This window comes from Paramacrobiotus metropolitanus, unplaced genomic scaffold, assembly GCF_019649055.1.
Source record: "Paramacrobiotus metropolitanus isolate TYO unplaced genomic scaffold, Prichtersi_v1.0 Parri_scaffold0000182, whole genome shotgun sequence".
In the NCBI taxonomy this organism is placed as follows: Eukaryota; Metazoa; Tardigrada; class Eutardigrada; order Parachela; family Macrobiotidae; genus Paramacrobiotus; species Paramacrobiotus metropolitanus.
Genome location: NW_026570402.1, coordinates 27,507 through 53,954, shown reverse-complemented (window position 1 = coordinate 53,954; position 26,448 = coordinate 27,507). Strand labels below are relative to the sequence as shown.

At 43.8% G+C, this 26,448-nt stretch overlaps 4 protein-coding genes across 4 annotated transcripts; all 4 read left to right on the top strand.

Annotated features, from left to right (window-relative positions):
- The first annotated feature begins 1,390 nt into the window (after window positions 1-1,390).
- LOC129600529 (uncharacterized) lies at window positions 1,391-5,544 on the top strand. Its single transcript, XM_055499086.1, has 5 exons — window positions 1,391-1,462; window positions 3,120-3,300; window positions 3,363-3,547; window positions 4,385-4,523; window positions 4,799-5,544. Exons 1-5 carry the CDS (start codon window positions 1,455-1,457, stop codon window positions 5,459-5,461), a joined length of 1,176 nt encoding a protein of 391 aa, XP_055355061.1. The 5' UTR covers window positions 1,391-1,454; the 3' UTR covers window positions 5,462-5,544.
- A 6,568-nt stretch (window positions 5,545-12,112) lies between these two features.
- LOC129600530 (BTB/POZ domain-containing protein 2-like) lies at window positions 12,113-13,758 on the top strand. Its single transcript, XM_055499087.1, has 4 exons — window positions 12,113-12,208; window positions 12,265-12,449; window positions 13,022-13,163; window positions 13,422-13,758. Exons 1-4 carry the CDS (start codon window positions 12,140-12,142, stop codon window positions 13,581-13,583), a joined length of 558 nt encoding a protein of 185 aa, XP_055355062.1. The 5' UTR covers window positions 12,113-12,139; the 3' UTR covers window positions 13,584-13,758.
- A 944-nt stretch (window positions 13,759-14,702) lies between these two features.
- Window positions 14,703-15,646, top strand: LOC129600537 (BTB/POZ domain-containing protein 6-like). Its single transcript, XM_055499092.1, has 3 exons — window positions 14,703-14,884; window positions 15,046-15,328; window positions 15,438-15,646. Exons 1-3 carry the CDS (start codon window positions 14,703-14,705, stop codon window positions 15,624-15,626), a joined length of 654 nt encoding a protein of 217 aa, XP_055355067.1. The 3' UTR covers window positions 15,627-15,646.
- A 6,253-nt stretch (window positions 15,647-21,899) lies between these two features.
- On the top strand, window positions 21,900-24,501 carry LOC129600536 (uncharacterized). Its single transcript, XM_055499091.1, has 4 exons — window positions 21,900-22,032; window positions 22,091-22,278; window positions 23,633-23,768; window positions 23,998-24,501. The coding sequence occupies exons 1-4, from the start codon at window positions 21,913-21,915 to the stop codon at window positions 24,499-24,501; spliced, it is 948 nt and encodes a 315-aa protein (XP_055355066.1). The 5' UTR covers window positions 21,900-21,912.
- Window positions 24,502-26,448: the final 1,947 nt, after the last annotated feature.

The following is a 26,448-nucleotide window of genomic DNA, read 5'->3' as shown; positions in this document are numbered from 1 at the left end:
TGTAATTCACACGACTGGGTGTTTCGATTAATTTTGATTTTTTGCTTTCTATAACGCTGCGATGAGGAAGCATTGCTAAATCTCGATACGAGCACTACTAGGATATTATACGTATACTCGAGACATTACGAAAGCTAAGGCATAAAATCGACTGCGATGAAGTCGGGATAGTGGAGACGGTGCACTGTGTTGCCCATAGACTTACATACAACTTTGAAATTCTAGAATTCCTTGTATTTTTGTTAATAAGCCTACAGAAACATCTCAAAAGAAAGAGAATAATTTGTTATTTTTTTTTATGCTGAGTTAGCGCGGATCCGTGGCAAACTGGATGCGATATGAGTGTTTTCAGTTAACATGGAAGTCTATGGAAGAAGCCTGCACTTGTGGTGTGGATTTACTGTGGACGGCTACGGTCTTCCGACCAAGTTGCTGACTATCAGTGTGTGTTCATTTTCTGAAATATGAGTCCAGAAAGTTATATTTTTACTTGACTTTGTTTCCTGGACTTCAATCATAACGGAAACGACAGTGGTTACAGCTTAACCACTCTTTGAAGACACACCACTACCTTGGCTTTTGGAACCACCATTTGAGAGGCCAAAGTGTGCGATAACTCACTTTTTACCGCTAGAATTTTTGGGGACGGTGAGGGAGCATAATGTTTTTGAGTTTTAAACAGAAGAAAAATCATTTAGACACCAGGAAAATTCGTTCTGCTGGAACGCAAAATTGTGCAAGCCTATGGACTTCATAACATGGGGTCTCCCCTACCGTGACGTCATCGTACAGGCTGCCAGTTCGATTTTATGCCTTAGCTTTCGTAATGTCTCGGTATACTATATCTGTCTATCTGTCACTAGCAGCTGTCATTCAGGTATAAAGCTGTCGATAACCCTGTGTGTCCACCCGTGCAACTGTGGAAATGTCGAAAACTGCGCCTGGACTGACCAGAGCCAGCTTCACACGGGGCACGATTCCCGCGGTCGCTCAGCGGATGGTGCAGATACTACAGACTGGAGATCTGAGCGATGTCCAGTTCTCCGTAGGACGAGATTTCGGACCAGCGAAAATCTTCAAAGCCCACAAGTAAGTTGCCGTTATCTCGCTGGACGGACTCTTACGATCTGAGACCGTTTGACGGCTTGCCTGTTGTACAAATACTGGATATTACAGCCAACTAGCCAAGCAGTGTATCTTTGAAAGTTTTGGCTTTTTCTCACTCGAAACTAACGTTTTCGTAACCAGGACCAAAATTAACGCAAAAGATGCTGAAGCAGGCCACTAGCTGCCACGCCGATAACAGTAGGTTATTTAAACGACCTGCAGTATTTAACAGGCTCGTGCTAAGCAGTGCCAGCGATGTATTTTACACCATGTTCCACGGGAGTCTGCCTGAGAAGTGCGATGCTCCAATTCATATTCCGGATATTCCTCCTGTGGGCTTCGCAAATATGCTGAAGTATGTTCATCGATCCTACGACGTCATACGCAGTTACAAGTTGATAAGTTCAGTTACGTAATAACTTTGACCAGTTGTTCTCATTACGAGCTCTTTCAAAATGCGAGCTCTTTATCTGCGGTGGATCGGACACACAACAAGAAGAGGTCGCTGCAAATTTCAAGGCACATTTTCCCAGTTTGTCGGTGGTGTCCAAAGACAAGCTCAGCCTCTTGGGATCACCTTTGTTGCCGACAGGAGTAACACCCGTAATTAAAAAGAAAGTGGAAGAAGTGAAGAACATGAGCGAACGACTTACGCTAATTCCAAAACACCAAGCACTGTTTTTGTTAAAAAATTGCCTTGGCGTACCGAAAATCGTTCACCTCCTTCGTACTTCCTTGGCGTGGCAGTTTCCGGAAGAATTATACGCCCTAGATCAAACTTTTCGCGCTGCTGTGGAGACCATCACTAACGTGAAAATGGATCACCCTACGTGGATGCAGGCATCACTTCCTGTTCGATTGGGTGGTTTAGGTATACGACGCACCGAGGAGCTAGCTCCCTCCGCCTACCTGGCATCGGCTTCCTCTGTGCGCCCGCTTATCTCTAAATTATGCCCGATACTACCACCGACCGATGTAACATCCGCAACACTGGCCTGGAAGTTGCTTACAGGTTTAAATGATGTGCCGGCTGAACCCCTTCACAGCGTCCAAAAAGCATGGGACACTCCTGCGACCTTGCGTGCCCTCTCTGACCTTTCTGCACTCCGTGTCTCCGCCACAGAAGTCGCACATTTGAAGGCGGTGTCAACACCAGAATCCGGTTACTGGATTCACGCATTACCAGCTGCTTGCTTAGGTAATCTGTTAGAAAATATTGATTTTCAGACCAGCGTCGCTCTACGATTAGGTGCCCCTATCGTAACTCCTCATGAATGTAAATGCGGCGAATGGGTGGACGAGTTCGGGAGACATGGAATGCGGTGCAAACGATCAGCCGGACGACTACCTAGACACGATGGCATCAGCAGGGAGTTCGCTCGCGCGTTAACGACGGGCGGTTTCCCTGCCAGAGTAGAACCGAAAGGATTGGCCATAGTGGGTAACAAAAGACCGGATGTAGTTACGCTTATCCCATGGGAACGTGGTAAACCACTCGCAATAGACGTAACCTGTGTTGACACTCTGGCAACTTCTTATGTTGATCGTACATCCGTCAATGTCGGTGCGGCAGCGGAACTAGCCGAAACAAAAAAGCTCGCAAAACATGCGTGGCTTCAGCCAAGGTACGATTTTGTCACCGCTGCCTTCGAAACCTACGGACCTTTGGGCGGCGGAGCTAAGAAGCTAGTGGATAAAATCGGACACCTCGTCGCGGCCACTACCGGGCAACCACGGGCGAAGGAATTTTTCCGGCAGCGGATCTCCATACAGATTCAAAGAGGAAACGCTATGTGCGTGATGGGCACAATACCGGATCATGAGAAATTAGAGGAAATTTTCTTGTTATAGCTTGTTAAAACTTTAACCTATTTCGTTGGATACGTTTATTCGTCGTATAAAATGCTCTCATTACGATGAAATTAATAAAGGTCAGCTTGAAAAACGGAGTTATAGATTTTACTCTGGTTTATTGAATGACCAACGGTTCTCCATGATACATCGTGTTACAGATATATCTATGCCGACAATGAAAAGGTGACGTTGGAAAATGTTCATCCGACGATGAAGTGCGCCGACAAATACGACTTGTCATTACTGGCCGACACCTGCTTTGATTTCGTCATTCGGGATCTCGTCGCGGAGGATCGCCTCACAGTAGATTCTCCTCACTGTTTACTGCATCTGGAGAATGTACGTCTGCTCATGTTTATGATCTACACGAACTTCCTAACATTTACTTGGTTACTGCGCAGGCGCTGGCGTGTGCTGTTGGTATCGACAGGGTCGTGGAAAATTGTCTGCATTATGTTGACGTACACTGTGAGGAAGTTCTCCGGTCGAAGCGGTTCACTGAATTACCGCCCGGCACCTTGCGCGCCATTCTGGAACGCGACACCCTGTTGGCCGACGAGGACATCATTTTCACGGCAGTGAATAGGTCAGTAGGGAACTACGGTTAGTCTAATAGTGGAAACGTAGCGGTTTTGTCCTGTGGCTTTCACCATTCCCGCCGGTTACAAGCATGGGGACATTAATAACAAGAACTGCAGACGAATAATTTTGATCATATTGTGAACAAACCAGAACTGAGTTACCTTCACCACTTTTCTTATCAGCCAAGCTCACATGTACACTAGCGCATTGCCAACTGCTAATTTCGTGGCACCGCTACAGCGGTTTTGTTCGACAACGGAAAATGATAAACAGAATTAAAAACAAGGTATCAAAACTTAATTAATAACAATATAGAACGGTGTGATGTGCGCGTACCTATACGTACGATACGTAGTACCAAGTACTTACTATAGTGTGAGTACTATAGTACTTACTATAGTGTACTTACTACTACTACCTATAGTAAGTTCTTGGTAGTACCTACGTACATAAGATTCTCGAGATTCTATGATGCTTTCTACCTAGCAACGCTATGTTGTACTTCCAGCGGTTGCTGTATTATGAGTTCAGTTGCAAGTTGTCGAGTTCCAGTAAAGATGCGTACTTCCCGAATTCCGATACATACTACATACAATACATAATACAATAATTATTACATAGTAAATGATGATACATACGTACATACTTCCACAAACACCATAAACGGGTAAATCAATATCAGCAGTTAAAGCAGGGGAGCGATCTATGTTCTGGTCCGTCCAGTGGCATCACCCGTACGAAATTACTTAGAAGTATTATGATTTTGCAACTTGAGAAGACTTCTTGTAGATCTATGTTCGAGATTTATGAACCTGACAGTTACATTCTGTTTTTCTCGCAGATGGGCTGCTGCTGCCTGCGCACGGAGAAATTTGGAGGCGTCGCCCGCTAACCGGCGCGAGGTCCTGGGAGAATTATTTTACCTGATCCGATTCCCGTTACTGACACCCATCAGTCAAGTGCCTGACAAACCCGCCAAAGTAAGGCAGTAAAGCTGATCGCTTTTTAAAATGCAAAATGAAGTTCGAAAATGAAATATTTTTGGGGAAAGGCTGCTACTGTTTCGCATTCAATATAAATGTTGTGAATTGAATTCTGTTGAATTTCCGCATTAGAATTAGGCACCGTTGACGCTTATTTTAATTCTCGGATCACGAGATCCATTTCAGACTTAAACCAAACCAAAATTATCAAGACTTCGAAAAAATGGTCTCTTCGACTCCAAAATGTTTCCCGAATCGGTTTGTGTGTGTAGAGTGGATTCTTTGAAGCCTTATCGTTATTGGACGTATGCCATGACAAAGGCCGATTTCCCACGCAACCCCGCCGGCCCCCCGTCATCCTTGTCGGCGAGGTGGAATTCAAGCACGCGGAGCAAGTATTTGTGGCTGATAGTGATGAGACCTTGTACGTGCCTGCATTAGTGATGGGATCGCGTGGCTCAGCAGCCCTCTGCCTGCCTCTGAATTATTTTAACGTACGTCCTCATCCCGACGACTACGACTACGACAGCGAAGATGACGAATATCATGACGATAACAAGGATGATGATTATGATGGCGACGCCGATGACGATTATGATGAGAATGAAGACCTGATGAAAGTGGACCCGGGGGATATCATTCGCGCATCCGACTACTTAACCGCTCGGCAACCGGTCTGGTACAACCATGAGAAAGCCAAATATGTCAAAGCGGAGGATTGCCGCCATATCATCGCTTTGCCGGGCCGACCTAAACGGGAAGTGGCATTCGATAAGATTTATTTGGGACATTTGCAGGTGATGGCGTGGAAGAAAGCCACGGAGATCGGCAACGGGAAGGCTCAAGCCGCTCGTAAACGGAAACGTTCACCGGATGCCCTAGTCTGCCTTGAACCGATCGTGTTGGTACCGAGCGTGCTGTTTGTTTTCAACTGATAGACCACCGAAAGTAGTCTGTAGAATGTCTTAAAATTAATTTTTGTGTGGCTTAGTTGACTCATTAACTACCTGGCTGATGAACTAACAATCTTACGCTCGGAATTCTCTGAATATTGGCCAATGCCGCGATGTGTTAATTGCAATAGTCACCTGTTAAACAAAAACTGCAAGTGCAGTATACGACTTGATATTTAATTAAAATTTAATCATGAACAAAAAGAATATCCTCTCGAATCAAAGTTTCCGTACTGTCAGAACAGCCAGACCCACATGGCGATTCCTTACGCAACAGCTAAAACGCTGATGGTGAGTACGAAAAGTGGTAGAAGGCGCTTCTCGTTATCGCGATTTTTGAATCTAAAATCTTAAAAATTATTAAAATGCTACCTCGTTTTTAGATATTTGGCGATCGTATTCTTTTGGTGTCTAGTGTGTACTGTATGACTTGACATCTGTATATAATAATAGAAAATAATAAAATTATAAGTAAGAATTTGACTGTGTCAAAAATAATAAGATTAGATTTAAGAATCTGAACACGCTGCGCGGGGTTGTTGCTAAATTTATTAATACCTTGTTCACAATTATTGCTTCGAATTTTCTCCGAATGTTTAATAAAACGAAACCATATATAGATACGACTTCCGGTAAACGGAAGATGATTTGTTGACTGGACAAGCATGGCCGCCGCCCATAGGCGATTGCTAGACGCTGTTAAGACTTCAGAGGCGACACTGCTGTAGTTACACACGGGCCACGGCACCTTCATTCCAAAGCCAAACAGCAGCTGATAGCCTTATAGATTTTTTGCTGAAAATTTGTTTTGACTTCGAAGTTATCTGGATTCGAATTTGAGCTTGCATCTCATGGCCTGCAGTTCTACTATGTGCATGAATCAGTCATCGGAGGCCAGTGAGGCTCCTATCATCGCTACCAGCGTTGAACGTCGTGGCGCTGTGGGAGTGCTGGATCGCATAAAGCGCATGTTAGTTGGCGTCCCACAGCGATGTGCACTTCGCTGTGGGACGCCAATTTGGCACTGAGAAAACCTTCCCCGCACACAAGTATATTTCATTGCAAAAGGAATTATAAACTGCTTAATACTAATCGTAAATATGCGATCATTGTTCGGTCTCCATTGCAAGGGTAGTTGATTTCGCTTTTGCAGGAATATTCTGTGCAACAGCAGCGACGTATTCAACTCAATGATTAGTAAAAGCGTGCCTGAATCGTGCCCGTTGATTATTCACTTTCCTGACATTCCTTGTGACGCGTTCGCCAACTTGCTCAGTTATGTGTACACTGATTCGCTGGAAGGCATCAACGAAGCTAACGTCTTCCCAACACTGCACTGCGCTGATAAATTTGGTTTTCCCTTAATGGCTGACACCTGTTGCGCCTACATCTTCCAACATCTGAATGCAGATAACTGCCTGATCACGCTGGACAATGTTGGTTCTAAGTAGAACTCTCATCGTAACCCCGTGCTAGGTATTAGGTAATCAGCAGATAAAAGCCAATTAAATTTGTGCCCCTTCTTTCCACAGGCCAACCGTTGGAGCCCTCATCGGCTTAATTTTGTGGAGAAATGCATGAATATCGTGACGGCTTCCAGTGATAAAATTCTGCGATCCGAACAGTTCAGCAGCATTGGACACGACAGTCTCAAGATGATCCTAAGGTTTAGGTTTAGGTTTAGGTTTTAATTGCTTATTGTCTACAGATACAAGGAATCACTCCTTATCGAGATCTATAGACAGGTCAACATAATAAAATAATAAGAACAACAATTTAAAACTCTTAAAAGAAAGAAATGAAACAATTCATCGATTTAATCAAAGGTCAAGGTTATTCGATGGCAGGTGGTCTTTAGCAGATGCGATCTCCTTCCATGAGACGTCTTCCAGTGCTGTTTGGAACGCTTGCAGTGAGCGATACGACGATAGATCCAAATCGAGGTCGTTCCAGATTTTAGCGATCCTCCATGCGAAGGAGTCTTCGCTGGCTGGCACTTCCGCTCCACAAAAATTGGTTCTGGCGGCTTGAATCGGGAATGGGTGGCGCGACATTCGATCCGCATTCCGAGTGTTACCTGCAACAGTGTTAGCGGCAGTAACTGACTCATAGCTAATGAAAAAGTTGTTACCGAAAGGTATCATGCCGAATACAAGTTTATATGCAACACACAAAGAGGTTTTAATGCGACGCAATTCAACACCGTCCCAGTTTATCTCGCGAAGCCGGCCACAGTAATCTGTAAGTGCACTACCCATTCGCAATCTTTTCAAAAATTTCAGGGCACATTTATCCAGATCATCTCTATGAGTTTTAAAAAAGGGTTTAACAACGGGACTGCAAAAATCGAAAAGGGGAAAGATTAATGCTTTATATAAACAAATAAGTGCTGCAGAATCATAATGGTTAAAAAGCGATAGAATGTAGCCTATGCGCTTCCGAATCTTGGTGCACAAATTACTCGTGTGTTCACTCCACCGTAGTTTTCGATCGACCAACAACCCTAAATATTTGGCTATAGGACGATTTTCAATCTCAACGTTGTTTAGAACATATTTATGTACGTCTCCAAACTTCGCTTCATGGAAAAGCGCATATGCACTGATTTTTTCGGGTTAAAGGTCAGTCGTTTAGCAAGAGCTGAATTATACATATACGGCATCAAATATCTTATATACGGCATCAATAAAGCATCCGTGTTTGTCCGTCAACGAAAAAATCGTATATAGGGCAGTACACAAGTAAGGACTGTGCGATTTATCAGTATGACAGTATCTATGGTAGCTATTCTGGCTAGCGAATCCCAGCACAAACTCGGCTCCAGTGGTCCAGTATAAGTTTACAACCATTCTTTTGTTGCGCATCTTCAAACAGATACACTATTTTTATTTCGCTTTCAGTTTATTTGCGTGGGAAGGTTCTGTGTCACCTTTAGGCAGAGTAGATGCCATTCTTGCTAGTTTGGTTCCTACTACCGTTCCAACGACACATTTGCAGCAGAATGTCTTTCTATGTAATTTATATTTTGTCCCTAATTTTAGACTAAAATTTCGACGTATAAAATGAAAAAGCAGCTTTTTGTGACTACGAGTACGGTATAGCAGAAAAAGCATTGCAGGTTTCTCTTTTTTTGATTTTTCGTCACGAAAAATTGTGAAGATAAACCATACCGCGTTACTAAACCGGGTGGTTGAAATTGCGTCAGGCGGCGGAAGTACCAGAATCTCATTCATTTACGTTGTTCAGTTCTGGCGTTTTCGTGAAATATGAACCTAAGCATGACAGTAAAGCGACTTCCCCAGGAAATCAAACCAACCGTTAGGAATCGTTTTGTTTGTTCCGACTTCCGAGCAGGAGGTGTTGAATGCATTCTGCGTATTTTTCTCGCACTAAACGAACACTGCGAGTGCTCTGGCTTTTTTTTATCGATCACTGCGGTGCATATTGCTCGAATCAAGTGAAATTTCCCTCGGTTGCTACAGGTGGGCCACGAAGACTTGTCAAGAACGTAAGCTGGAGCCGTCCGCCGCCAACCGGCGTAAAGTATTGGGAGCGGCGCTCTACCTTGTTCGCTTTCCGCTGCTGAGCGATGCGGAACTCGCAGTGGGGCCGGTTCAGGTCAGTTCAAATTATGCGATCATTAAATCTACCGAACCCACTACTGCGCATCAGTGGGCTTGCCTGTTATAAAATTGTTAATTTTACCTTTCTGCATCGAAAAAAATACAGCAAAAATAAAACGAAAAATGAAGATAAATGCTATCCAACCAACACTTCAAGGTTCGTCGCGTTCACAGCAAAAGTAAGGAATAACCAATACGTTACCGCACTGAGAATTTTTGCATCACTTTCTGCACATACACTACCTTTTTACTGTCATCCATATTGTTACCTTATGCATGCGTTCATGCGTTTTTTCACCAATTTTCAGTTGACCTTGGTAGTTGGTACTAATCACCTATTAATCATTTATAATAATAATTATTCGTTAGTAATTTTCTTAACTATTTGCTTATCTAGAGTGGACTACTGTCGCTCACCGAGCTGCGTGACATTTTTCTGTACAAACACGCTCCGGAAAAGCCAGCCCTCCCGTTCCCGACGGAGCCACGTAACCGCCGGTCCTTCACCGCATTGCGCACGAGGCCCACAAACGCTAAGACAGGATCTCCATCCAACCGACTAATCACGGCGGTGGCGCTGCCCAGAACCCACGGGAAGGTACCGGCAGCAGGGATCGAAAATTTGTATCCAGCGCGCCATCAAGGTTGTACAGTAGGGCTGCCAGGCGGAATCGCTTATCCACGTGCTGTAAACATAAAGTCTTCCCTGCCCGGCCAGGGAGATCCATCACGGCCGTGGTGGGGCCGCACATACGACGCACCACCGGTACAAGCTGTATCACCACCGTACTTCTCGTATGCAACGCCGCCGCCTGCAGCACCATTCCGTCCATTACCACGTGACGATACCGATGACAAGCCGACGTTATCAACGACGGATATGGAACAGCTGTTCGTTTTGCGGGTCTGATGCTGTCTAAGGAAATGTTTCTGGAGTGGAATGCTGCCAGCTGAACGTTGATGGACTAACTCCCGTTTTATCGCTTAATCTTAGAAACGGACTACGCATGACGCATGATATCATCAGCCGATGTTATAAGTATTTGTTTATTAGTTCCTGCACGTTTAAGTTCATGGTTCGGCGGCTTGAGGCACGCCCTATATGTACTTACTGCTGCTCTAAATGTATGCACTTGACTCGAGCTTTAGTGAAAATTTGACTGGAAGCGTTTTCGAAACACAACTTTAATCTGTAAGTATTTCTTTCATATCTAAAATCGCATTCTGTGTATTGTAAATATGATCAACTGGCGGTCAGAACTGAGAATCACTTCGTGAATTTAAGTGCAGTCTTTGGCCTTAAACGAGGTGACCTGGTACATGGTACAAAATTAAATTAGTGTACATACCGAAAACTTTTACTTCCTCCCCCTCCCAAACACTTTTTTGCCTCGTTTTATAGCAATCTGCAGCCAAATGATTGTATACAGCTGACAGCAGTCCCGACTCCCGATGTATAGCAGTCCCGCGGGACTACTGATTCCGCGCGGGTCCCGCCGATAACGAGTATGCTCGTTATTCTGTCATTTATTCTGTTATGCGTTAAAGTAAACAGTTTCTTCTAGAAAATATTGAGTATTTCTGTAGGATCTTGCCAGTCAGCTCGGAATGACCAACGTACGTGCGTTCCCTGCTGGGTTGCCTACTTCCTGGTTGATGTGCCGCCAGCTACATTATTATACCGCTTCCTCTACTTTAAAGGCGCTCTTCAATGTGCAGACTGTCCAGAACAGTTATTAGGGAAAGTCCTCTTTTTAAACAACGCCGTTGACATAATATATGCTACACATTATTTCTTTTGTCTGCAGAATGATTAATTCGCCATCACAATATTGACACGATATATTATTATACCATCATGTGGAGCTGCAGACCTGGGCGGTCGCCCAGAAGCACTTTTGATGAAATCTGATCTTATCCGGGGGACAGTAGGTTTAAATGATCTACTTCCGGTGTGCAGTGTGCACATTAAACAAAAACACGTTTTCGCTTTTTCTGTAGAAAGTTTCAGAAAGCAGTTCTTCGTCAGAATTCAGAGAGCTGCAAAACCTATTTACATCTTCTATTTGAACTTAGATCTCCATACCAACGCTACAAAGATATTATTCTGGCGCCACCAGCTGTCCGCAACTTTAGGAGCGATTTGCACTCGTGCACCTATAGAAATGTCGAAAACTACGATAGGATTGACGGGAGCCAGCGTACCACGGGGCAGAATTCCCGTGGTAGCTCAGCGGATAGAGCAGATATTAAAGAGTGGAGATCTCAGCGATGTACAGTTTTCCGTAGGGCGAGATTTCGGGCCAGTGAAACTCTTCAAAGCCCACAAGTAAGTTGAAGTTTTAAGTCCACTCTTTCCTCTTTCGGGCTGACGGCTTGCCTGGTGTGCAAATACGTACTGGATAAGTCGGTTAGGTATGCATGTTTTAATTATCTCTTAAAGTTTAAAATTTCATTCGGAACAAACTTTTCCGGAACCAGGAACAACAGTTACGTAGAAAGGTGCAAAATGTATGTCTATATTGTATATAGGGTACGCCTGTATGGTACCAGTGGGTTATATTTTAATTAACGACCCAATATTTGACAGGCTCGTGCTAAGCTGTGCCAGCGACGTCTTTTACACCATGTTCAACGGGAGTCTGCCTGAGAAGTGCGGCGCTGCAATTGATCTTCCGGATATTCCTCCTGAAGGCTTCGAAAATATGCTCAAGTATGTTTACAGATGCTTCGACGTCACACACATTTATAGATCATAACTCAATTTATTTAATAATGTTAAAGCGATTATTGACCGTTGTTCTTTGCGACGATTAAATTATTAAAATCACCTTGGAAAACAAATTAGGTTTTATTCTGGTTTACTAAATGAGCAAAGGTCCAAGTAACTTAAGTTCTCCATTATACGTACACATTACGTTATAGATACATCTATGCCGATAACGCAAAGGTGACATTGGGTAATGCTTTTCCGACGATGAAGTGCGCACACCAGTATGAATTGCCAATATTGGCCGACACCTGCTTTAATTTCGTCATGCGCGATCTCGTCGCGGCGGACCGCAGTGGAGCAAATACTACTAGCTATCTACTGCATCTGGAGAATGTACGTCTGCTCCTGTTTATGATTTCGTGGCTAACATTTACATAATTTCATGGTAGGCGCTGGCGTGTGCTGTTGGTATCGACAGTGTCGTGGAGAACTGTCTGCACTACGTGGATGAGCACTGTACCGGAATTCTCATGTCGGAGCGGTTTACTAAAGTGCAGCCGGACACATTGCGTGCAGTTCTGGACCGTGATACGTTGTTTACCGACGAAGACATCATCTGTACGGCTGTGAATAGGTAAGTGAGGAAATACGGTTAGATTAATAGTCGAGAAATAGCGGTTTGTCATGTGGCTTTCACGATTCCCTCCCGTTAGAAGGAGGCGGATAATTAAATACAGCCCTTGGCAACCAAGTTGGGACAGTTTTGCAACATAAATTAAAAATATCTCTGAAAGGTAATTTGTTTCTCTTTAACCTTGCACTTCTCTAGCGTAACGTTTTATCGCAAACCTAACAATACTAAACCGGAATCTTTTGGTATTTTCGTAACGACCCAAACGGAGATTAAGAGTGGCGGTGTAGTGGTCATTTCTAAGGGGTTATAACTGCCCTTCAAAACGACTGTATACAACAACAACTGTTTACAACTGTATACGTGCGGTTATAACTGCCCTTCAAAACTTTCCGCTTCCGGTCCGTCGGACGAACCATCATCCGACAGAAATGAATGATACGATATACGAATGAGTAGAAAGAGTTCTAGGTGTCAAAACTCAAAGGATGCTAGTCTGGTAGAGTGTAGACGTACATATCTTGCAAATTTATGACCCCCGAGTCGCAGACAGTTACAGGCTGTTTTTCTCGCAGGTGGGCTGTTGCTGCCTGCAAACGGAGCAATTTAGAGCCGTCATCCGCAAACCGGCGCGAGGTTCTTGGGGAACTGCTCTATCTGGTCAGATTCCCCTTACTGACCATCACTCCAGTACCTGACAAACCCGCAAAAGCAAAAGTAAGGCGATAAAACTGATCGCTTTTGACAGCCGTTCCGCGGAAAGAAAGCCGCTGCTTCGGATGCAATGAATATGAATTTTTTAATTTTGTAAAACTTCCGCAATGGCATTAAGCACGTACTGTTTTTGCTTGGTAGTTTTAATGTCTATCAGATAACGGAATACAGTTGATAGTAAAACCATTTTTTTCTTGTCGAAGTTTCGATTTTTGTTAGGGTGTATTAGACGTTACATGCATAATCGGCTTGCGTGTGTAGAGTGGATTCTCCGAGGCGTTATCGCTACTGGACATAAGCCATGACAAAGGACGATTTCCCACGCAACCCCGCCGGTCCCCCGTCATCCGTGTCGGGGAAGTGGAATTCGAGCACGGGAGGAAGTATTTGTGCCTGATAAGGACGATTTCGTTCCTGCATTAGTGATGGGATCGCGTGGCTCAGTAGCCCTTTGCCTGCCTCTGATATATGATAATGTGCATCATTACGACGACGAAGATGACGATGATGAGGATGATGATGACGGTGACGATTACGATGTTAATAAAGACCTGATGAAGGTCAACCCGGGGGATATCATTCGCCCAGCCGACTACCTAACCGCCAATCAGCCCATCGTTTACCATTATGAGAAAGCCACGTATATTAGATCGGAGGGTGATTACCATGTTATCCGTCCTTGGGATAGAGCTCGGCAGCTCATGGTTACATTCGGTAAGATTTGTTTGGGACATTCGGAGGTAATCGCGTGGAAGAAAGCGAGGGAGAACGGTATCGGGAAGGTTCAATCTGTTCCCACCCGGAAGCGTTCACTGGATGCCGTGAACTGATTGTGTTTGTACGAAGCCTGTTGTTTATGTTCAGCCGATGGATCACTGAAGGATGTCAGTGGAGCAGGTCTCAGAATAACGTTTTGCTGTGGCGCTGGTGGACCGTGGACTTACTAACTGTCTAGCTATTGACTTAAATCTGGCCTGTGCAACCACTGAATTAATATTGTCTAATGTCGCGACTGTTTACATAATTAAGCCTTTTTTAATGTACTTCTATAAAAAATTCAGCAACTGCATATTTTCTGGTATGAAAAATAGATCCTGAAGTTTAGAAAATTATAAATAAGTTGTATCTACGACCGCTGAAGCCAGTGCGCGATTGCGCAGGGTCGTTAGTAATTTGTTACTAAATTTGCGTACCATCTGTATCCTGTTTAAAATTTATAGCTTTGAAATTTACTCCGAATGTTTAATACAAAGAAACGACTTCCGGTAAACGGAAGTAGGTTTTCCATGGCACTGGTGGACGGCGACTCTGCGGGCATCGAAACCACCTGCAGGCGGTTGCTAGACGTCATACTGTCTTCGAGAATTCGCTGTAATTACACACGGCACCCTTCACTCCAAAGCCAAACAGTAGCTAATAACGTATAGGCCAAAGGGTAATTTAAGAAATCTTCTGCCGAAAATTTGCTGGGCTGAGTGAGCTCCAGAGTCAACTACTCGTATATTGGAAATCGCGTTTTCATTCAGGGCAAGTGATTCTACCATGTGTCTAAACAAGCCATCGGACACCAGTGAGGCCCCTGCCATTACTCTCAGCGCTGAACGCCGTGGAGCATTTGGAGTTCTGGATCGCATGAAACGCATGTTAGCCAGCGGGCAGCTCAGCGATATAAAGTTCGCCGTGGGACGCCAGTTTGGCACTGAGAAAGTCTTCCCCGCGCACAAGTATATTATTTTATTGCGAAAGGAATTATAAAATGTTTAATATTTAAAACTGTTAATACAAATGGAATTATAAACTGTTTAACAAAATTTCTTAATAGGCAATCAGTGTGTGTTCCCCTAATCGGTTTCCATTACAAGGTTTATCGATTTCGCTTTTGCAGGAATATTCTGTGCAACAGCAGCGATGTGTTCTACTCCATGATTTGCAACAGCGTGGCTGAATCGTGTCCGTTGGTTATTCACTTTCCCGACATTCCGTCCGACGCGTTCGCCAATCTGCTCAGTTATGTGTACACTGATTCGGTTGAAGACATCAACGCAGACACTGTTTTTCCAACAATGCACTGCGCGGACAAATTCGGTTTGCCCTTGCTGGTGGACACCTGTTGCGCTTACATCACCGAACACCTGAATGCGGATAACTGCCTGACCACGCTGGAAAACGTAAGCTCTTTATAACAATCCCTTGGATTTCGCTGCTTAATAATTAGTTGAATAATGTTTTGACCTACGCTACGATTGGTAATTAATTAAAATAATGTTCCTTCCACAGGCCAACCGTTGTGGCTCTGATCACGTTGCGATCGTGCAGAAGTGCCTGGAAATCGTGGACGCTTCCAGCGAGACCATTCTACTGTCGGAGCAGTTTAGCAACATGGGACACGACTGTCTCATGATGATCCTACAGCGTTCGTCTCTTACCGTCAACGAGAATATCGTGTATATGGCAGTGCACAAGTAAGGACTGTTACAGAATTAGCAAGCAGCAGTTAGTAGCTAGCCGGCCTTGTTACCGAATCGCAGAACAAACACCGAACACGATGCCTGTGGCCCAGTACAATACAACCCATGTCAATTTTCCCGCATTTCATATTAAAGAAATCGGCCGTTTCTTTTGCCACGGGGACGACGAGCGGGAGTACTTACATACATTTGTATGCCCACCTGTACGTCGTGTACAGTAACACTTAAAAAATTAAATTTTCACGTCCAGTTTGTGGTTTGTACAGTGTACTTTACTTAGTGATGATTAAACTCTTAATTTTGCTGGGAATTAAACATTATGATTAATTCAGTTAAAATTATGGCAATTTTGATTATGCTGAGCATAGCAAATTGCGCATTGCGTTATTTAAGCATAATGTTGTAAGCGTCAATTTTAATTATACTTAAGCTTAATTCTGAGTCAAATTATGAACAATATAAATAGCCTGATCAAAAGAAAACTGAATTTTAATTATGATAGGCAAAATTAAAATTGGACAATTTTAATTTTGCTCCAGTTTAATTAAAATTGTTGAATTTTGATTATGCTGATCATAATTAAAATTGATCAATTTCCAATTATGATAAGCTTAATCAAAATTATAAGCAAAATAATTATGATGAGTTTAATATTCACTAACTTTACTGCTGTGCGACCTTTGGGTGGATTTGCTGGGCACAATTCGGTTTCTTCGTCGGCGCAAACGACTTATTCAGGGAATAAATTTATTTTCAGTAATTTTCTGTAGTCCTCCGTAATTTACTCATAATTTATCTTTAAAAGTGCTTCAGAGACAAACCAAAAGATTTTTTTTCCGAAAAATCAAATAAAATGAGCATGGTATTTTTTCTTTTGATTTTCGTCACAAAATCATCAGGTTAGCCAGTAGCTACATTACATTACCGCGCTGGGCGGTTGTTATTGTGTCAAGCGCCGGAAGTACTTGAATTCCTTTCATTTCCATATTTAAGTATAGAAGTTTTCCTGCAATATAAATAAAATAAGGTTGGAAACGATTTCCCCAGGAAATCAGGTCACCCAAAGGAAGTGGCTTGGTGTGTGTTACGATCTAGTATCTAAGGTAAAAGTATTGTACCGATTTTTATGTTTTCTTATTGTGCGCTTTCCTGGCAGTGAACAGGGCGAGTGCATGTTTGCTTTTCTCACTACGTTGCGTGTAGCGCGCATCAGTTTGTTTTCCATTGGGTGCTGATAGATGGGCCATAAAGACTTGTCAAGAACGCAAAATAGAACCGTTCGTCGTCAACCAGCGCAAAGTCCTTGGTGAGGCGCTCTTTCTCGTCCGTTTTCCGCTCATGAACGATGTGGAACTCGCAGTGGGACCGGTCCAGGTGAGTTTATTGTTATCACAACATTAAGTATCCAACTAGGGACAGTAGCCAACTCCTTCAAATGGAGATTTCGTACCAGGCTTTTGGAAAATTTTTTGGTTAGATTAGAAAATTTTATACTTTCTTGGTTGGATTACATGAGTTCAACGTAACCTAACCCGAGATAAAAGTCATGTGCTCTGTCATTTGTTATCACAAATATTTCACAGATTTTTAGTTTACCTTAGTAGCTAGTTCTAAAAAGTAATACAAGTAATAATAATTTACAATACTTAGTGATTAATTATATTTAACTATTTGCTGTTGGTTACTAGAGTGGACTATTGTCGCTCACGGAGCTCCGAGAACTCTTTCTGTACAAACACGCACCGGAAAAGCCAGCCCTCCCGTTCCCGACGCAGCCACGTAGCCGCCGATCCTTCACCGCACTGCCCACGGGGCGTACTAGCACTGAGCCAGGATCTCCATTCAACCGATTACTCACGGCTGTGCGGCTGTCTGCCCAAAATGGAGATCCCCCGAAGGGTGCGGCGGTGTCCAGTATCCCTGGGACGATACCGCTACTGGAGAAGGGAAATTATTTGTCATATCTAGGGCCGACAGGCTGCCCAGTAGGGCTATAGCCCTACTGGATAGCTTACCCGAGGACATCGCTCGTCCACGTCCTGTTAATCTTTTCCAGCGCAGCCACCGAGGTCAATCACGGCAATGTCGGATCACCACGTACAATGCGCCACAGGCACCAGTTGTACAAGCTATACCGCCACCGTACTTTCACGAAGTACCAGTTGCGCTACCGTCCTATCCGTACGGCGATAACGGTACCGACAACAAGCGGTTAACAGACGATAAACCGACGTTGTGGAGGCCGACGGGTTTGAAATAGGGGTTCGCTTTGAGGATTGGATGCGGTTTAAGAAAAATGTTTCTTGATTGAAATGATGCCAGCTGAACATCGGTAGAATACCTTACTTTGACGGCCAGATACGGAATGTGACAATGCGTATACATGTCTAGTTATCATGAAGTATCACCAACCCACGTTAATACCCATTCTTTATTGGCAGTTCCAGGCAAATCGGTCATCGTGTTAAAACCTGAATTTAAAATCAAAAGCTCATTGGTGTTGTATTCATATTTTGCTTGAGTATTACCTATTTTAGTAATCGCGTTTTATTTGTACTGTGTGCATGACAGACTGACAGTGGGATTCGATTCGTGGATTTGATGTTGTCTGGAACGAAAGAACAATATATCAGGTAGCAATTTTTAATTTCTTTGAAGGTTAATCTCATATGTTCAAAAATGCTTTGAACGTAATTTTGATCAAGCGGTCCTATGTTTTCTTTACTGTCCATCATCCATGTATTAAGTGCTGCATTTAGCCATGTTTGAAATCTCATGTTACTGATGTTAGTATGCTACCCTAGCCGGAAATGGCCCATCTAATCCATGAATAATGATAATAATAATAGAAAATACTGTCAATGATAGCAAAACGATACTGCGGAAGATGAGAAAGCTGTATCAAAAGCGGCGTGCCCGGCTTGGACCAAGCCGGGCACGCCGCGTATTCTTAGTAAGCGGAAGCGCATTTGCTGATTTTTCTAACGAATTCGACGCAGTGGACAACTGGAAATCTGTACAGTACACGAAGTTTTTTCAGTTTCGGCTACGTAGTTATACGAGTAGTTTGCTTATTTTTGGCACCAGAATTTGTTTGAAAGTTTTAATTAATACTAAGCCTTCGATTCGCTTTCCTCATTCATGTTAAAGGAAGCCGATTTCCTTAACCGGAAGTATCGGGCTTCCAATTAACGATTATGTAAAAACATATTGTTAGCCGCCTGCAGGCGCTCGCTACGCGTAAAATTATTCGCACAGTCGCCGTTAATCGCACTGAGACATTCCACAGTCCACACTGCTGAGACACCACGAGTAGTGATAATTTCATAAATTTTGCTCACTGTCAGACATCTACTCTGTAGTTGATTTTGTCTATCTGTAGAATCAGAATTTCAGTAAACATTTATTTTCATGGCAAGTTATTCTACCATGTGCTTAAACTCACCAGTGGAGTCCAGTGAGACTCCTGCCGTCACTGTCAGCGCAGAACGTCGTGGCGCTGTTGGAGTGCTGGATCGTATGAAGCGCATGCTGGCCAACGGAGAACTCAGCGATGTGCAGTTCGTTGTGGGACGCAAATTTAGCCAAGAGAAAATCTTCCCCGCGCACAAGTATAATTCCATTTCCAAATGAATTACTATATAATCTGAATAATATTATTCGCACACATGGAAAAATGTTGGTTGGGTTTCCCTGGCAAAGTGAACTGGTTTCGTCTTTGCAGGAATATTCTATGCAACAGCAGCGATGTCTTCTACACGATGATTTCGAACAGCGTGGCTGAATCGTGTCCGTTGGTTATTCACTTTCCCGACATTCCTTCCGACGCGTTCGCCAACCTTAGCCTACGCGATCCCGAAACATTTTAAGCCAGCCTTCCATATTTAGTAAGGCTTGCGGCTGCGTGATGTCGTAGAACGGTCGTAGATGCTCCACTAGCTGCATCCCGGTAATAACTGTGAAGTAACAAGGATTATTCCTTTGGTTGCCTCTAGAACAGCTTCAACTTTTTTTGACAACAAAAACGGTCTGACAAATGTGCATACCAGTGCTACTTACGCATCACAAACGGCTGGATTTGTTACTTGTCCCGATGTATCCCAAATTCGCACCTATATGCATCGGCAGGAACTCAGAGCATGAAAACAAGTGAATGGTTAGAACCCAGTGTCCCATTCGTCACTACGGTCATTTACAAAGTGCATCCACCATCCTGCCGGACATCGGCAGGAAGGTACACGTTCCGCAAAACTCACCTTGTTAATCCTCCCGTTAACATTGAAGATCCGCGTGCTCGCCTCCACTCCTTTGGTGACCATTGGGTGGGCGGTGAAAGTATTACGCGTTAACCGCGACACCAGACTAGTTTTACCCACATTATTGTCGCCGAGCAGGGCAACATTTTCACGTATATGATTACGGGTTCTTCCATGCAAAAGTGGTCTATACAACTCATATTTTGGTGTTGAAAAATTAGCTTTATTCAAGAAACTCTGTATTTTAAGTAAAAATACGCAAGATCTGTCAAGGGACTCCAGACAGTTAGAGCAGACCGGTCGGTTAAAGGAAAATCAGCGAATATTGAGCAGAGCTTCACATATTGAACGCCTGGCTAGAAACCGGCGCATCTCGTAGGCTGTATATGCTGCCGTGAAAGCTGAATACTAGTGCTTAAGCTGGGCACTTACAGAAAAAAAACGTACGTGTTGAAATGACACAGGTTTGTACTTATATCACTGTCAGTTATAATTATTATGTACTAGAGTATGTTTTCCATGGTCTACAATTGTGTCTGAAAGTCAAAAGCCGTCGGTGTTACTGCATATCGCTTGCTGACAGTGCAAACGATTACTTCGTGTTCCCGCAGTGACTTTGAATGCCAGAATCCGTCGGCATAAATTGCTTGTTGCCTGCATCTTGCCTGTATCTTGCCTGCTTGCTATCGCACCTGCTTTCCATTGTCCATTGTCAGACGAAATGGTCCAGATTTCTTAACAAACAGAACACGTATTAATGTTGGCTCTTCTGGGTGAAGGTCGTATCATTCTTCACTGTAATACTCCTCTTGCGCGCCGCGGCTACCCTTGCTCTCGTGCAGATACTGCTGCAGTGCCATTGAAACTCGGTTGGGCGTTTGCCGTCAGTTCATGATACATCACATGGTTCAGTTCCGCTTCTACTATTTTTTTTCGTGCCTCGAAAACCTACTTCCGAATTGCAATGTTCATTATTTCTCAAATCAAAGGCGCTACTAACAAAGCGGATCGAAAAGTCGATCGGGAGAGCAAGTCTTCCATGACTCGGAATTCCAGGATGGAACGTGCAACCGGAAGTAATGCTTCATGTGGTGCAGTCTGAGGCACTTATACCGTTTAATATACGAGCATGCAATGTAAAACCGGAAGTCAGTACCCATTAGTCTATTACAAATTAGACAGTGGTGCTAACTGCTAGCAAGCAGTTAGTACATAAAGATACTGTACATTAAAACTGCGCACGCGCGCGAGACATTCTGTTTGGTTCAGTTTTTGCAGTATTAAATCGGAACATTTGCTATAGTTTTCTTGTTATACATAAGAACCGGTACCTTTGAATGAGTATTCCCAATGAGTAAGGTTATCCATAACTTCCAGAAGGCAACACGTGGTAACGTACGTAGCTGATAATGACGTCAATACGCAAACGTTAAATTGTCCCTTCTGGAGATACAGTCGCTGAATGCCAGTCAATTTTGCTTCTTCAAACCAAGCAGCTGGGAAGCTAATTACTGTACGAGTACTCAGTTAAACCAGCAATTACTAATTTACTGTATCATACGTAATTCACAAATAAATTATATACTCGTATGACATGTTATCAGTTATCTGCTAAAGTTGTACTGGAGAGCAACACGGTTCGGACGGAAAAACTGTTTTGTGATGCGCTTGTCTATCAGTTGGTGCTCTTGACTTTAAGGTGCGTCTACCATTAAGGTGCACGCTACGAAGAATCAGGCAAAGACGCAACTTTGAAACGGCAGTCAGCGCGAATAAGTGCTGGGCTGCGCTTCTTTGTTTTCCGGTTTTAAACAAACGCCAGTGATCAAGGCGCAGTAAACTTTTACGCTTAGAAGAAAAAGCGTTTGCGTTTGTGAACGTTTTGAGTTTGACTGGTTGGCTGTCATGGACAGTTTCTTTTAAACCGTGTCTGTCTTCTTTAATGATGCATATTGCGAATTTGAAATCACATTTAGGTACATCTATACAAATCAGAAACGCGTGACATTAGAGGATGTTTTCCCCACGATGAACTGCGCCAACCGATACGATCTGAAACCGTTAGCCAATTTCTGTTTCGATTACGTGATGCTGGATCTCAACGCGGAGAGCGTCGGTGCTGATCGCTGTTTGCAGCACTTGGAGAGTGTATGTCGGTTTCTTCTGACAGTCTTGTTGGTACTGACAGGGTTTCTGCGGGATTTAGGCGATGACATGGAGTGCTGACATCGACAACAGTCTGGTGGAGAACACTCTCCATTATGTCGATGTTCACTGCAAGGACGTCTTCCTGTCCGAACGGTTTATTCAGTTGAAATTCACCACACTGCGGCTGATATTGGAACGTGATACGTTGTTGGCTGAAGACAGTGTCATTTGCAAGGCAGTCGATAGGTAAGTATCAGACATGGGCAGTTATTTTTAACGAATTAACGTAGCGCGCGGTATTGGGTTATAACGTAATGTTGAAACGTGACGCTGCTAAAAACAGAAGTACCTGTATTTCACAATGTAGCATAGCGTGCAAAATAACGCGAAACTCGGTTTACTTGTGTAAATTGCGTAACTCGTAGCGAAACGCGCACGCTCCCTGGAAAGCGTAGCGCTAATTGTGGGCAGTGGTCCCATAACGCCAAGTCTGGTAAGTATTAAAGCCAGCAAGACAACTTTTTTTCAGAAATAACGAAGCTACACGAACAAAATAAGCCAAGATATTATCAAGGTTAAAACACATTGGTAAAGAATTGCAGGAAATCAGAGTAGAAGTTTGATATCAGGCTTATCAGCGTGTATTACTGTAGCCGCTCGCTTGAGTTATACCACACAGTTGGTGTACGGGAAAAATGCGCATCAAATATACATACTCTGGCCGGGCAAAATGCACGATTCTTATTTACCGTGCTTCTGTAACTTTTTCTGTTACATTTTTCGATCTGATCTATCTGAAATTTAAAAAAACTTATCATTCTAAAATTTGACACCAAAATAAGGCCATAAACTTTGAGTTTTGATGTATGAACGAGTTTAGCAGCTGATTTGTTGTGGTTTTTGGGGTGCCCCTGGAAGGGGGAGGCACATTGAGCGACAGTATGCTGGTGCCTGAAAACTGATCGTTCCTGTGGAATACAGTGCGGTTTGTCTAAGAAATATTAAAATTGAAAAGAGAAAGTTATCACCTTAAAAACTGATGGACAATATTCTCAGAATAAACGTCAATGAATTTACAATCGCGCTGGTCCGTGCATTTGGCCCGGCCAGCGTGTGTATATTGGTGCGCATTTTTCCCGTACACCAACTGTGTGGTATAACTCAAGCGAGCGGCTACAGTACTGAAACGGTACAACAGTTCGAGTACGGTATGGAAGCAAAGGGATGCTGGTGAACATAACATACCCTGCACGATTGGGCTGCGCTGAACACCGGCTCGCATTTATACTTTCGTTTCTCCCGACAGCAGCTCGTCATAAATGCCTTAATTTTAGGGGATCGCTATGAGATGACTTTCAAGTTACTACTGAAGCAGTCTTCACATCGGTTAGTAGAGAATTTCACGGGCTTTCGAACAACGTGATACAGTTACGACTTACGTTAACGTGTGGGGTGTAAAACAAGTATCTAGAACAAGCTGTGACAATTCGCGACGTCACGGATCTAGTGGGAAAGCTGTGACTTGTCACACTCAGGGCAGCTTGCCGATGTGTCGTGTCACCTGCAACCATGGCGACTAAGAGATGGTTTTTTTTCGTAGATGGGCCGTGGCTCTTTGCGCGCGTAGAAACTGGCGGCCTTCCCCTGCTAACCGGCGCGATGCACTGGGGGAACTCTTCTATCTGATCCGATTCCCCGTAATGGCGGGCATGGACCTCTTCGGTCTCCCGGCAGACGTAAGGAGCTTGATCCAGTAGACGTTGGTTTGGAAATTTATATAGAATTAATTAGTTCAAGAAACGCGGCTTATCTCTTTTTGGGCACAGCCATGTGGTTTCTGTCTTATTTAATTTTCGAACTGGAATAATTTTGGATTCAGTTTCTCGTGAGTCGTGACGTGACCTTTTGATTGCTTTGCTGTTAGCGGAATTAATTTGTCACTTAATTTGGTAATTTTCGTTGAAGGCGTTAAAGGAGATCCGCCATCACCCCCACCGTTTTAACACCCAGCCCCGCCGGACTCCGATTATCCGTGTCGGGGATATGAAATTCAGGGATAAAGAAGAGGTCTTCGTCGAGCGGGCGGAGAATTGGTGTCCAGCGGTTGTTATTGGAGCACGTGACTCCCTGATCCTGTGTATGATGCGCAGTAACAACAGCAACCAGGTGGCTCACATCAAGCCGGAGAAAGTGCTTCGCGCATCGGCCATCCTGGCACTTAATCAGTTTGTTCTCCATTCCGGGTCCGGTGCTGTGGACCAGTATAAAGTGGCAAAGTACGTGCGGGATGATGGAGATCACCACGTCATTAAATTGGGTCGTAAAGAACAACACGTCCAGTTCAGTGAGATCTTCCTGCAACATCTTCGCGTGAAGACATGGAAAAAAGCCAATGAGAAGAGCGCGAAAGTGGAGAATTCCAAGGCCCCCGCGAAAAAGCGTGCACGGGATGATGCTGACTTGACGTGAGCGCTTCGCTTTGACGGTATTAGGCATACCGGGTGTTGGGACTTGTTTGTTTTGGTTTCGGTTACGTTACATGGTGGTTCTGCGTTTCTCAAATGATGGCGAGGAGAAAATCTACAGATGAAAGTGGAATGGGAAGACTGTCGCCACGAAGCAACAGCGGGTGACTGGTGATTTAATGCTGCTGGTGCATAATGAACATTCTTTAATTTTGTACTAGAAAGACAGTCGTTTGTACATTGTGTTGTACAGTAGTTTTAAATTGGCAGACTGATGATACTTGCTTTCTAATCAGTTCAAGAAGTGACAGAAGTGATATTCCAAAATAGTTGTACGGCTGTCATGAATACTCGTACTGCCAATGTGTCTGCCAATGAATACTCGTACCGCACAATGTGTCTGTTGGTTAGTGAAATCTGGCTGAGTGGCTGTACAGAGTACTGAAATTAATAAAGCTAAAGGGACGTGATTTGCGTCGAATTGCCGTCGCAGAACTGCAGTATTTTATCTGGTTTGAATAGACACGAACTTTAATGAACGTAAACCGGAACGCAAATTTAGTAAACATTGCTACAACGGATAACAAGCATCCTCATCTAGAGATCCAGGAAACAGTGGCCGACATAATGTCTACTGCTGCCACCAATACTCTGTATACAATACTCTTGCTGTTTTTGTTCATGCTGACTGAAGTTGGAGAGATTCTGTTGGGTGATACCATCAGACGCAACCAATATTTCCCATCAGTCTTAAAAATTCACCGTTTGCCCTACACCAGACCCATATCACAGGGGAAAGAGGAATGTCCGGGACTGAATCATGTCGAATTGAGTGTACCAGCGAAGTTCGCATCGATAGTCGGGAAACTGGGGCTGCAGTGGTTGGTCTGGGTCTCTGAGATCGGCGGTAAAAAGCCATTTTACTGAAGTCATGTGGATGCATGAGATTTGGAAAATTGTGCCTGGTTTCGGAATTATGTAAAAGTTATTGAGTGATTTCAGAAAGTGTGACTCAAGTTCATAATTCTAAATTCACTGTAATATTATAATTTTACATGATGGAATGTGATTTAGGAGTACCGATTAATACCAAGTGGTCTCGCAGATCATGAAAACTTATGGTAACAATCATTGTTCCTAATTTGCCTTTATATATCGAGAAATGGGGCGGAAAAGTTTACTTCCGGGTATGCTGAGAAATTGTGGCGGCCTGCTTGTTGCGGTGGTGCCGCTTTTGGGTTTTTCTAATGTTTCGCTTGCCGCTGTTGCTTAAGTCATCTGCCTCGTAGCGTGTTACCGCGGCTGCTAGTGCGCACTTTTGGTAATTTAATCACAATGACAAAACTATTCTTTTTCTGAGGGAACATTCTTGGATTCTGTGGCGGAGTTCAGTTACCGTCCGTTGGGTCTTTGAGTTGCCGGTGTGTTCCACTCCGCATCCCATCGGTATCGTTCTCGTTTGCCTGCGTCATGTTACACTGTACAGTACATTTTTTCACGCACGAAGAAACAGAATCTGCAGTACTACCAATGTCGAAGCTCATTTCCCGGAATTTTTAACTCGCTTCTCGTTAGGTACATAAACGATAGTTCAAACAAGTTGTCACTTACTGGACTGCATGTTTCTTGTTCCTGAGGCCCCGGAAATACGTAAGTAAATGCATCAGCCCGGTGGTGGTAGCTTGTAGACCATGTTCGACGCTTACCTATCTACCGCGCCACCACGCGCAAATGATACGGCTTCGCTAATTGGACATTACAGCATACTCGAGCGGTTTACGCCTCGGTGGACATTGGGCTGTCTATGTCTGTTAACTGTCATCATCCATCCAACATAAAAGTATAGTTGTGAGCGGTCGCCATGGCGTGCTGTCTTTATATATGCCAATCTCGGGCGGGCAGCGACGTGATTGCATGATCTGCTTTCGGTGGGTACCAAAACGTATTGTAC

Excerpts from the sequence above, each read along its gene's own strand:
- LOC129600529 (XM_055499086.1), top strand. Across the intron at positions 3,301-3,362 it reads GTTTACTGCATCTGGAGAAT|GCGCTGGCGTGTGCTGTTGG; the intron begins GTACGTCTGCTC and ends GTTACTGCGCAG. Across the intron at positions 3,548-4,384 it reads ATTTTCACGGCAGTGAATAG|ATGGGCTGCTGCTGCCTGCG; the intron begins GTCAGTAGGGAA and ends TTTTTCTCGCAG.
- LOC129600530 (XM_055499087.1), top strand. The coding sequence starts at position 12,140 with ATGCGCGATCTCGTCGCGGCGGACCGCAGTGGAGCAAATACTACTAGC. Across the intron at positions 12,450-13,021 it reads ATCTGTACGGCTGTGAATAG|GTGGGCTGTTGCTGCCTGCA; the intron begins GTAAGTGAGGAA and ends TTTTTCTCGCAG. Across the intron at positions 13,164-13,421 it reads ACAAACCCGCAAAAGCAAAA|AGTGGATTCTCCGAGGCGTT; the intron begins GTAAGGCGATAA and ends TTGCGTGTGTAG.
- LOC129600537 (XM_055499092.1), top strand. The coding sequence starts at position 14,703 with ATGTGTCTAAACAAGCCATCGGACACCAGTGAGGCCCCTGCCATTACT. Across the intron at positions 14,885-15,045 it reads AAAGTCTTCCCCGCGCACAA|GAATATTCTGTGCAACAGCA; the intron begins GTATATTATTTT and ends TCGCTTTTGCAG. Across the intron at positions 15,329-15,437 it reads GCCTGACCACGCTGGAAAAC|GCCAACCGTTGTGGCTCTGA; the intron begins GTAAGCTCTTTA and ends TTCCTTCCACAG.
- LOC129600536 (XM_055499091.1), top strand. The coding sequence starts at position 21,913 with ATGAACTGCGCCAACCGATACGATCTGAAACCGTTAGCCAATTTCTGT. Across the intron at positions 22,279-23,632 it reads ATTTGCAAGGCAGTCGATAG|ATGGGCCGTGGCTCTTTGCG; the intron begins GTAAGTATCAGA and ends TTTTTTTCGTAG. Across the intron at positions 23,769-23,997 it reads TCTTCGGTCTCCCGGCAGAC|GCGTTAAAGGAGATCCGCCA; the intron begins GTAAGGAGCTTG and ends TTTTCGTTGAAG.